The sequence below is a fragment of the Scyliorhinus canicula genome, chromosome 21 (genome assembly GCF_902713615.1).
Source record: "Scyliorhinus canicula chromosome 21, sScyCan1.1, whole genome shotgun sequence".
Classification (NCBI taxonomy): Eukaryota; Metazoa; Chordata; class Chondrichthyes; order Carcharhiniformes; family Scyliorhinidae; genus Scyliorhinus; species Scyliorhinus canicula.
This window is the reverse complement of record NC_052166.1, coordinates 21,492,804-21,504,997: the sequence shown is the minus strand read 5'-3', so window position 1 is coordinate 21,504,997 and position 12,194 is coordinate 21,492,804. Positions and strand designations below refer to the sequence as shown.

The following is a 12,194-nucleotide window of genomic DNA, read 5'->3' as shown; positions in this document are numbered from 1 at the left end:
ATCAACAGGAGATTGAGTTCTCTGATTTCCCCACGGGGACTTCCTTTGAGTCTGTTGTTTGTAAACCCTGACTGGCTCTCCATTGTCTTCATAAGATTCCACTACATTAAAGTCCAGCACTTTGCATTTTTGATATCTTCCTCATGTGGTGTTCTTTGTGTTTCTTATACTAAGGATGGATGGCATAGTGTTCACAAAGACCACACAAGCTAAGTTCACATACATAACTTAATATACAACTCGACCACTTACTCCTGTAGCAAGCAATAATCTATTTTAAAATAATTTTTATTCAAATTTTTCAACAACAAATTTTCTCCCAACAATAAAGTAAACAAGGTGTAGAAATAAACAGAAAGAGAAAACCCCCCAGTACAGAGCAATAAATGAATAACTTAATAACAATACAAAAAAGAAAAAAAAATAGCAAACACACCGCCGCAAAGACAAACCCGCTTAACAAACCCCAAACCCCCCCCCGGGTTGCTGCTGAGATTGACCCTCTAACCCACCGCCAGAAAATTGAGAAAGGGCTGCCACCACCGGAAGAACCCTTGTACCGACCCCCTCAGGGCAAACTTAACCCGGCCATGTCATTGATCCAGGCCTCTGGGCTCAGGGGCTTCGCGTCCCTCCACTGCAAGAGAATCCTACGCCGGGCTACTAGAGATGCAAAGTCCAGGGTACCGGCCTCTCTCGCCTCCTGCACTCCCGGCTCCGATGGTACCCCAAAGATCGCGAGCCCCCAGCCCGGCTCCACCCTGGATCTGATCACCTTGGACAAGGTCCCCACCACCCCCTTCCAAAACCCCTCCAACTCTGGACATGCCCAGAACATGTGGGTGTGGTTCGCCGGGCCCCCCTGAGCACCTCCCACACCTGTCCTGTCCCCCCCAAAGAACCGGCTCATCCTGGCCCCAGTCATGTGAGCCTATGCAGCACTTTCAGCTGAATTAAGCTGAGCCGTGCGCAAGAAGAGGACGAGTTCACCCTCCCCAGGGCGTCCGCCCACGTCCCATAGTTGATCTCTTCCCCTAGCTCCTCCTCCCACTTCGCTTTCAACTCTTCCACCGAGGCCTCCTCCTCTTCCTGCATCATCTGATAATTTGCCGAGATCCTACCCTCACCGACCCACGTCCCTGAGAGCACCCTATCCTGCACCCCCCTAGGCGGCAGCAGCGGGAACTCCGCCACCTGCCGCTTAACAAACGCCCTAATCTGCATATACCCAGGGGGGGAGGCCCCACTTCCCCTCCAACTCCTCTAACGTAGCAAACTTCCCATCGAGGAAAAGGTCCCCAATCCACCTGATGCCTGCCCTATGCCAACTCAAAAACCCACCATCTACTCTCCCTGGTGCAAATCGGTGATTGCCCGTATTGGGGCCCACACTGAGGCCTTCACTTCCCCCCTATGCCGCCTCCACTGCCCCCATATTTTGAGGGACGCCACCACTACCGGACTCGTAGAGTACCTTGCCGGGGGGGAGTGGGAGCGGGGCCGTCACCAATGCCTCCAAACTCGTACCCACACAGGACGCCATCTCCAACCTCTTCCATGCGGCACCCTCCTCCTCCATCACCCACCTGCGAATCATTGCCACGTTTGCAGCCCAGTAATACCCACACAAGTTGGGCAATGCCAAGCCGCCTACCCCCCTTCCTCGCTCCAGGAATACCCTCCTCACTCTCGGGGTCTTCCGCGCCCACACGAACCCCAGAATGCTCTTATTAAACCTCTTTAAAAAAGCCTTCGGAATCAATATGGGGAGGCACTGGAAAAGAAACAAAAACCTCGGGAGCACCGTCATCTTAATTGACTGGACCCTACACAGCAATAATCTATTAAACTACAATCTACACTACACTAATACTTGTTTCATGCACTCTGTATTAAACTATTGTTATAACCTGCCTGCTTACCATTGGCCGGGGACTAATGACAGTCCCACAATCCTGTGGGAGTATGAGCTTCCCCAAAGAGGGGGGCGGAGAAATCATTAGCAGACTCCCTGCATAAATAGAGCTGGCCAGTTTGGAACCAGAGAGAGAGAGAGGAGTGAGCAGCAAGGGAAGTTGCGGCTGTTGTATATATATATATGTTATTGCAAATAAATGTTATTTCTTTGTATCCTGAAAACTCATGCTGGATTCTTTGTGGCCCTCACAAAACTGGCGACGAGGGTTAAAGTGGATAGCTGTCTACACTGCTGAAGCCACCTCCCTGGATTTTTGTTGGATACAGGTTGGAAGTTGTTTTCTATTGCATCATGCCTCTGTATGGACGTTTGGATTTTTTTGATGCTGCGCTGGAAAGCTGGAACCAGTACGCACAACGGATGCGTTACTATTTCCGGGCAAACAATATCACCGAAAACGAGCGCCAGGTGGTCATATTGCTCACTGCCTGCAGCCCGCATACTTTTGGGGTGATTAGGAGCCTTACGTACCCAGCTACGCTGGACACCAAAACGTTTGATGAACTTGTGAAGTTAGTGGGGCAACATTTTAACCCAACCCCATCCATGATAGTCCAACGTTACCGGTTTAATACCGCTGAGAGGACCCCAGGAGAATCTCTTGCTGAGTTTCTATCCAGGCTACGCAGGATTGCGAAGTACTGTGACAATGGTGAGACCTTATCAGAAATGTTATGCGACCGTTTGGTTTGTGGTATTAACAATGCGGCCACCCAGAGAAAGTTGTTAGCCGAGCCAACATTGACTTTTCAGCAGGCCATTCAAATAGTATTGTCCCAAGAGAGTGCAGAACGATGAGTGTAGGAGCTACAGGGAATGGAGGTGCATGCGTTGGGGCGCAACCTCTTCCATCCGAAAGTGTCCCTCTGCACCCCTACGGTACCTTGGGCGAGGAGACGTCCGGATCAACGCCAGTGGCCGTTGGACATTCCTCCCCGAAGGGAGCCTTCTCCAGAACTAATGGATGAGGAGCCATGTCCGTGTCAGATGTGGCGCCGACCCTGTTGCGGACGCCGGTCCTGGGGGCGCCAGAGGCGCCGTCGTTCCGACAGAAACTGGGGCCAGCCCAGGTGCCGTACCTTTCATTTGGATGAACCTGCGGCGACTACTCCCGAGGACGTGGAGACGGAGGATGACTGCCTGCAGCTGCATTGTGTGGCAGCTCCCCGTGTGGCCCCCATTAAGGTGACAGTATGGGTCAATGGTCACCCGCTTGAGATGGAGTTGGACACTGGCGCAGCGGTCTCCGTGATCGCCCAGAGGACATTCGACCGCATCAAGCAGGGTATACAGACCCTTACATTAACTGACACACAGGCCAGGTTGGCCACCTACACGGGGAACCATTGGACATTGCAGGAACTACGATGACCCCTGTTGTTTATGGACGCCAGGAGGGGCGTTTCCCACTTATCGTGGTGCGCCGCCATGGGCCCAGCCTGTTGGGTCGGGACTGGTTGCGCCATTTGCGGTAGCAGTGGCAGCACATCCTCCAAACAGTTTCTGGAGGGTTGACTGAGGTGCTAGGACGATACCCAGATGTATTCCAGCCCGATTTGGGGAAAATAAAAGGGGCTGTAGCCCGTATCCAAGTCGCACCAGGAGCCACGCCGCACTATTTCCGGGCGCGCATTATCCCTTGCTTGAGAAGGTGGAAGGGGAACTCACTCGTTTGGAGACTTTGGGTATCATCAGGCCCGTCCGTTTTGCTGACTGGGCAGCACCAATTGTACCTGTAATGAAGCCAGATGCCACAGTTCGCTTGTGCGGCGACTATAAACTTAGTGAATACGGCTTCCCGACTCGACCGATATCCAATGCCCCGCATAGAGGATCTCAACGCGAAGCTTGCAGGCGGACTCTCATTCACAAAATTAGATATGAGTCATGCCTACCTGCAGTTGGAGCTGGACCCTGCCTCCCGGCCATATGTAATGATTAATACACACCGGGGCCTGTATGAATATACACGTTTGCCCTTTGGAGTATCCTCTGCCTGCGCTGTTTTTCAACGCGTTATGGAGTGCATTTTGAGAGGTTTACCGCGTGTCGCTGTCTACTTAGCTGATGTTTTCATCACAGGGACGTCGGAGCAGGAACATCTGGAAAATTTGGAGGCTGTCCTTAGACGCTTTTCGGAGGCTGGAGTTCGTTTACGTCGCACAAAGTGCGTTTTTCAGGCGAAGGAAGTAGTCTACCTGGATTATCGGGTGGACCGCGAAGGTTTGCACCCCGTCGCAGAGAAGGTGTGCGCGATTCAACCGGCCCCTGACCTGACTGATGCTTCGCATCTTCGTTCGTTTCTTGGCCTCGTAAACTTTTACGGAAAGTTCCTCCCCAATCTGGCAACTATGCTGGCCCCGTTGCACCTTCTGCTAAAGAAGAATCAGACCTGGGTTTGGGGTCAGCCGCAGGAAACCGCTTTCCGGCGGGTAAAACAACAATTGTCGTCGTCTGGGTTACGAACCCACTATGATCCTGGAAAGCCTTTGCTCGTCACATGTGATGCATCCCCGTATGGTATTGGGGCTGTTCTGTCCCACAAGATGGAGAACGGGGCCGAGCGGCCGATAGCTTTCGCCTCCCGCACACTGACTGCAACGGAAAAAAAGTACGCGTAGATCGAGAAGGAGGGCCTGGCAGTGGCCTTTGCGGTGAAACGTTTCCACCAGTACGTATATGGCCGCCACTTCACTATCGTGACTGATCATAAACCTCTCCTGGGACTTTTGAGAGAGGATAAGCCAATACCGCCCATTGCTTCCGCACGGATCCAGCGCTGGGCTTTGTTGCTCGCTGCATATGAGTATTCTCTGGAGCACAAACCAGGAACCCAGATAGGGAATGCCAACGTACTGAGCCGATTGCCTTTATCGACTGGCCCCATGTCGACCTCCACGACCGGTGAGGTGGTTGCAACCCTAAATTTTATGGACATCTTGCCTGTCACGGCATCACAGATCCGTGAGTGGACCCAGACGGAGCCAGTCCTGTCAAAGGTTCGGCACATAGTCCTGTATGATGGGCAGCATAGACAGCTCCCAGGCGAGTTGCGGGCATTTTCCTCCAAGCTGTCTGAATTCAGCGTGGAAGACGGCATCCTTTTGTGGGGGACGCGTGTGATTGTCCCGGAAAAAGGACAGGAGCTGATACTGAGAGACTTGCACAATGGGCATCCAGGTGTGACCAAAATGAAAATGTTGGCCCGGAGTTATGTCTGGTGGCCAGGCCTCGACACTGACATTGAGGTGGCCCAAAACTGCCCCATTTGCCAGGAGCATCAGAAGCTTCCGCCGGCCGCGCCCCTACATCACTGGGAATGGCCAGGGCGGCCTTGGGCGCGCTTACTTGCGGATTTTGCCGGCCCTTTTCAAGGATCCATGTTCCTGCTATTAATCGACGCCCAGTCTAAATGGCTAGAGATGCACAAGATGGTAGGCACAACGTCCTGCGCAACAATCGTGAAGATGCATTTGTCTTTCAGTACGCATGGCCTCCCTGAGGTGCTGGTCACGGACAACGGCACTCCGTTCACAAGTGAGGAGTTTGCGAGGTTCATGAAGATGAACGGCATACGCCATATCCGCACTGCCCCTTACCACCTGGCTTCAAATGGGTTGGCGGAGTGCGCAGTGCAGACATTCAAACGAGGCCTCAAGAAGCAGTCCTCCGGGTCGATGGACCACGCCCCATGCGGTGACTGGGGTAGCTCCCGCAGAACTCCTAATGGGCCGGAGACTTTGCACCCGCCTTAGCATGATTTTCCCGGACATTGGCGCAAAAGTATGCCGCACACAAGAACGGCAGGGACATGGTTTTTCTTGGCATCTTGGTAGTTTATGCCCGGTGAACCAGTGTTTGTTCAGAATTTTGCTGGTGGTGCCCAGTGGGTCCCTGGCGTAATCTCTCGCCAAACGGGCCCTATCTCTTACCAGGTGCAAGCCCAGGGTCGTCTCAAGCGCAAACATGTAGACCATGTTCTGTCCAGAAGACTATCACTTCCAAAGATTCCCCTCCCCAGTAGCTTATTTCTACAGCCACAGAGACCAGACACAATGGAAAGTATTCCTCACAATCTTCCTCTGGTGCCTCACTCAAAGCCTGCGCAGGTCGTGACAGAACCGCGTGGAGATAAAGACGCCGAGATGACGGAGGCAGCAGACTCTGACTCCGAGATGGAGACACAAGACACCTCAGAGGGGGAATCCTCTGGCCCACGGGCCGTGGATGGACAACCGTTGCGCCGTTCATCACGGAAGCGCCGGTCTCCATCTCGTTACACGCCGCCCGATCCAGCGCCTCGTGCTAATGCCTGTGGCAAAACGAGTCCGACGCCCTCCTACGCCAGGGTCTTCAGTGGATACCTTGGACTTTGGGGGGGGGGGGGGATGTTATAACCTGCCTGCTTACCATTGGCTGGGGACTAATGACAATCCCACAATCCTGTGGGAGTATGAGCTTCCCCAATGAGGGGGGTGGAGAAATCATTAGCAGACTCCCTGCATAGATAAAGCTGGCCAGTTTGGAACCAGCAGACAGAGAGGAGTTAGCTGCAAGGGAAGTTGCTGCTGTTGTGTATATATATGTTATTGTAAAAAAATGTTATTTCTTTGTATCCTGAAGACTCGTGCTGGGTTTTCATGGCGTTCACAAAAACTATACTCTACTCTCTCCTACACTCTCTCCTACACTCTCCCAGAAGCCTGAGGGTCAATCCTTTTGATAGGTGTGTTGCCAGCTCCATCTAGTGGTCAATTATGATATTACAGCAACCCTTTATAGACATAGGGCTGCATTCTCCGCTGTCGGGATGCTCCATTTTGCTGGCAGCCCGGGGGGGGGGGGGGGGGGGGGTTCCCGACGGCATGGAGCTGCCCCTCCATGGGAAACCCCATTGACCAGTTGGTGAAACGGAGCATCCCGCCGGCGTGCTGAACAAGAAATCAGGCGCGGCGGGACGGAGAAACGCGCCCATAATGTCACACCTTAGTGTTGGGTTTTGATGTTTGTAAATGACCTGGAATCTCTGCCCCGCTTCACACTGCTGATAGACAGCCTTTCTCACCTTCACCTTGGATGGTGGTTTCGCATTTTAAAGCAGTTAAAGAATTTCGGCCCAAGGTTTTGAATAAAAATAATTTTTCAAATAAAACAAATTTCGCAACCACATCATTAAGATTACCTGCTGCCTCCTCTAACTTTACCCACGTCAACTCTTGCCTCAGTCCATGAGTTGCTGAAACCCTTGTCCCTGCCTTTGTCTCACATGCTGCTCCTGGGGGAGTACTCGGCCTCTGTAAACTTATGGTCATCCAGATCCCCGCTGTCCTGATCCTGAACCCGTACAGGTTCCTGTGCTGCTCCTGTTTGCTATCGGATGACATCTGCTGGAGATTTGCATGTTGGGTAAGGGCAAGGCTTTGCTCGTCTGCGATGCCCATCATGGTCGATTGGCCTGCTGACATTCACTGTGTAGAATCACGGCAAAGGAGGTGAAGTGTTGGCTAGTGTAGACTTGAGAGATGAAGGATGCAGAGCGTGGTCTCCAGCTGTGAAGAGGAAGAGAGCAACCTTTCGTGCGTCCGAGGCAGCTTCCAGGTCCTTGGCTTCGAGGTACAGCTGGAAGCGCTGTTTGAAAAGTTTCCAGTTCGAGCCCAGATTCCCGGCAATGCGGAGAGGCGGCGGCGGGCGAACGGAGTCCATTCTGTAGGATGGAGCGAGACTGGTGGAAGGCAGATCACTGAAAGGTAGGTTTCAGAAGTGCGAGCATCCCTCAACTCCTGGTATCATGAAGTGTTGGCTAGTGTAGATTTGAGAGATGAACAGACATTTCCAACACTGATGAAGGTTCAACTCAATTTTATTAACTACTTCTAATTAACTAACACACGATGACTGTGGGTCTAAATGATGCTAACTTAAACTAGAGACCTAAGCCTTGTCCAAACCAGTTGATTCTCTCAGCACGTGTTGTAAGTCTGTGCTGGGCTGGATGAGTTCTTGTTACACTGAGAGTGTTGCTCGTTGTGCTTTCCCTTAATTTGCTCTGTCTTAATTACCTTTGCTCAAGAGTCGCCAGGTATCTTTCTGATACCACCACAGGGTTCAAAGCCGAATACTGATCAATGACTCGATACACCAGTTAGTAAGTTTGAAATCAATGCACATTTATTTACACACACAGTCAATTATTACTCATGCATAAACTCTACTCGCTAAACTACAACTACTACTAAAACAGGGGCTGTTTAGCACACTGGGCTAAATCGCTGGCTTTGAAAGCAGACCAAGGCAGGCCAGCAGCACGGTTCGATTCCCGTAACAGCCTCCCCGAACAGGCGCCGGAATGTGGCGACTAGGGGCTTTTCACAGTAACTTCATTGAAGCCTACTCGTGACAATAAGCGATTTTCATTTCATTTCATTTTCAAATCCTATACTTAGCTTCGAGTGGCCCACTCAGTCAGAGGAACAATGGCCGTTGTCCGGTTCAGATACTGCTGGCTTTGAACTGGTATAGAATAGTAGCTAGGAATGCCTATCTCGTAGCGTGCAGTTGACCTTAGACTTACTTGGCTGGTGCTTGGCGGCCTCTCGTCGCTGAGAGCCAAATGCCAAGGTGAAGATGACAAAGAGGAGTAAGAGAGCGCACTGACCTTGAGGACTCTGCTTTATAGCCCCCAGGGGTTTCGCGCCCTTCTGGGCGGACCCTGGACTTGGTCCCAATTAATTGGACCATGTCCCAATCGTTTGTATCAATTCTCTCCAATAACGGGGTCGTTCCCTGATCGTTGGCCGGGCTCTAGGTAACCGTTGGCCTGCCTTTGGTTTAGCTTCCACTGACACCGGGAAGTCTGTCCTGGTGCCGATTGTTTCAATGTTTCTTTTTGTCCCCGGAGATAGCTCATTACTATGCTAATGGCTTGTAGTTTCAGTTCTGTCTGGGTTCTGCAGGTTACAATCCACAGGAAGCCTTTCACCTGCTTGTTTTTCTCGTGCTGTCCATTTTTCCCTACACTCTTTGCGAGTATCCATTTTGGAATCGGGACGTGGCCACCCCAGGTGGCTACAAGAGGCAGCACCCAGAATGAGCGGGAACCGCGGTGCCCTCTGCCTTTATAGTGTGTGTATTCTAACTGGTGATTGGCTGCGGTGTTTGTACATGTTGATTGGTCCCTGTGTGTGTCCATCAGTGTGTGTCTGCACCATGATATACTGGTGTATATTATGACAGGAGGAACTACTGGGGGAAGGGTTAACAATGGCCTTTGTTTTTTCGTCCACATCAGCACGTCCTGCTCGCCGCGCTCATCCCTCTCCGACATACGACATTGTCCTAGCCGATCGGCTGGTGCTCCAGAACTCTGCATCCTACTCAATAGGTCGGCGGCTCCAAGGAATCTGGAAAGGAACAGGTAACATGCTGAGTAGTATTGCTCGCAAGGTATGATATTGAAAGTGTGCATACTTACCAAGCATCAGTGCTTTAGTCTGAGAATTGGTGCTTTAAACTGTGTATCAGGTTGTTGTGTTTTGTAAGAAAAATGAACTTTTATTTAAACATTGAGTTTGAAGTTTGCTATTGTCAACCAGTCAGATTGCTGGGACTGAAAGTTGTTCGACGCAATTGATGGTTGGACTGCAGATCCGGGGCAATAGTTAGCACTGCTGCCTCACAGCACCAGGGACCCAGTTCAATTCCAGCTCTGGGTGACTGTGTGGAACAAAGTACAGCACAGGAACAGGCCCTTCGGCCCTCCAAGCTGCGCTGACCATGCTGCCCGTCTAACCTAAAACCTCTGAGGCCCGTATCCCTCTATTCCCATCCTATTCATGTATTAGTCAAGATGCCCCTTAAACGTCACTATTGTATCTACTTTGTATCTACTTCCACCACCTCCTCTGGCAGCGAGTTCCAGGCACTCACTACCCTTTGGAAAGAAAAGCTTCCCTCGCACATCTCCTCTAAACTTTACTCCTCGCTCATTAAACCTATGTCCCTAGTAATTGACTCTTCTACCCTGGGAAAAAGCCTCTGTCTATCTACTCTGTCTATGCCCCTCATAATTTTGTGGACCTCGATCAGGTCGCCCCTCAACCTCCGTCGTTCCAGTGAGAACAAACCGAGTTTATTCAGCCTCTCCTCATAGCTAATGCTCTCCACACCCGGCCACATTCTCGTATACCTCTTCTTCTGTACCCTCTCCAAAGCCTCCACGTCCTTCTGGTAGTGTGTCCAGAATTGAACTATACTTCAAGTGTGACCAAACTAAGGTTCTGTGCAGCTGCAGCATGACTTGCCAATTTGTACACTCAATGCTTCGCCCAATGCATACCATAAGCCTTCCTGACTACCTTCCCCACCTGCGTTGCCACGTTCAGTGACTTGTGGGTTTGAATGTTGTCTCCATGTCTGCGTGGGTTTCCTCCATGTGCTCTGGTTTCCTCCTGCAGTCCAAAGATGTGCAGGTTAGGTGGATTGGCCATGCTATATTGCTCCTTAGTGTCCAAAGATGTGCTGTTAGGTGGGGTTACGGGATTGTGGAATAGGGCGAGGGCCTGGGTAGGGTGTTCTTTCAGAAGGTAGTTGCAGACTTAATGGGCCAAATGGCCTCCTTCTGCACTTTAGGGATTCTATTTTCTCTCTGTGTTGGTTTCACCGAAATTCAAGTTAGAACCGTTTTAAGCTGAGTTGATGGCTTCAGTTGTAGGTATGTTGGTATTTACTCCTGAATAGATCATGTTGAATAAATAAACTGCTAAAATATAACTTTATTTTCCTCCAAGGAATCTTTGGAGATATGTTCAACTGTTGTCTTCCATGAAGTTTGGTTTTCATTAAAGTTGGTAGTCCCTTCGTTGGGAATGCACTAACTGACTTTCTTTGATCATTCCTGTCATTGCATTGACGGAATCAAAAGGAATAGGAAGTGAAATAGGAAGTGGGAGAAAGTTTTACAAAATAACATTGAGATTCCCGTGTTTAGGATTTTGCAGTCAAAGTTACTACGGGACAGAAGGAGGCCATTCAGCTCATCAATTCTATGCTGGTACTCTGTAGAACAATTTCATAATAATCTTTATTATTGTCACGAATAGGCTCACATTAACACTGCAATGAAGTTACTGTGAAAATCCCCAAGTCGCCACACTCCGGCGCCTGTTCGGGTGCACAGAAGAAGAATTCAGAATTTCCAATTCACCTAACAAGCACGTATTTCGGAACTTGTAGGAGGAAACTAGAGCACCCGGAGGAAACCCACGCATTCACGGGAAGAACATGCAGACTCCACACAGACAGTGCCCAAGCCGGGAATTGAACTCGGGTCCCTGGTGCTGTGAAGCAACAGTACTAACCACTGTGCTACCGTGCTGCCCCTGAGACCCACTCCCCTGGACTTGCATGTTTATTTCCTTCAAGTATGAACCAATTTCCTTTTGAAATGATTGATCGTCTCCACTTCCACCACTCACGTTGGCAGCAAGTTCCAGATCATTACCACTCACTGTGTAAGATCGTTCCTCACACTCTCCTTGCATCTCTTGCCAGTAAACCTTAAATCTGTGTCCCTTAGTCTTTGTACTGCAGTATACTACAAGATCCACAATACAGACTGTGTTTGGGTAGGTTTTAGAACTTAGTCATGTTCCATTACTTTGAAAGCTTTCTTTGAAGCGGCTTTCAGTCCAGCATTTAGGATTTAGAATTTGGGTTTATTGTCATGTGTACCAGGTACAGTGAAGAGTATTGTTCTGCGTACAGTCCTGACGGTTTGTTCCATACATGACAAAATATAGGGCATACGGTAGATACACAATGTAAATACATAGACATTGGGTGAAGCATACAGGAGTGCAGTGCTACTCAGTAGAGAAGGTGTGTAGAGAGGTCAGTTCAGTCCAAAAGAGGGTCATTCAGGAGTCTGGTAACAGCGGGGAAGAAGCTGTTTTTGAATCTGTTAGTGCATGTTCTCAGACTTCTGTATCTCCTGCCAGATGGAAGAGGTTGGAAGACAGAATAACCCAGGTGGGAGGGGTCTTTGATCATGCTGCCCGCTTTCCCAAGGCAGCGGAAGGTGTAGTTAGAGTCAATGGATGGGAGATGGGTTTGCATGATGGACTGGGCTGTGTTCACGACTCTGTCGTTTCTTACGGGCTTGGGCCGAGCAGTTGCCATTCCAGGCTGTGATGCAGCCAGATAGGATGCTTTCTATGTT

General features: G+C 50.4%; 1 protein-coding gene across 10 annotated transcripts in view; it reads left to right on the top strand.

Annotated features, from left to right (window-relative positions):
- Window positions 1-12,194, top strand: part of LOC119955717 — a 120,719-nt gene that overhangs the window by 59,802 nt on the left and 48,723 nt on the right. For 9 of the 10 annotated variants that reach the window (XM_038782214.1, XM_038782213.1, XM_038782212.1 and 6 more), the window contains one exon: window positions 9,267-9,392. In XM_038782214.1, the coding sequence (XP_038638142.1) occupies window positions 9,267-9,392 (126 nt within the window). Of the gene's footprint in view, window positions 1-9,266; window positions 9,422-12,194 lie in introns of all 10 variants that reach the window. The other variant, XM_038782210.1, reaches the window with a different exon arrangement.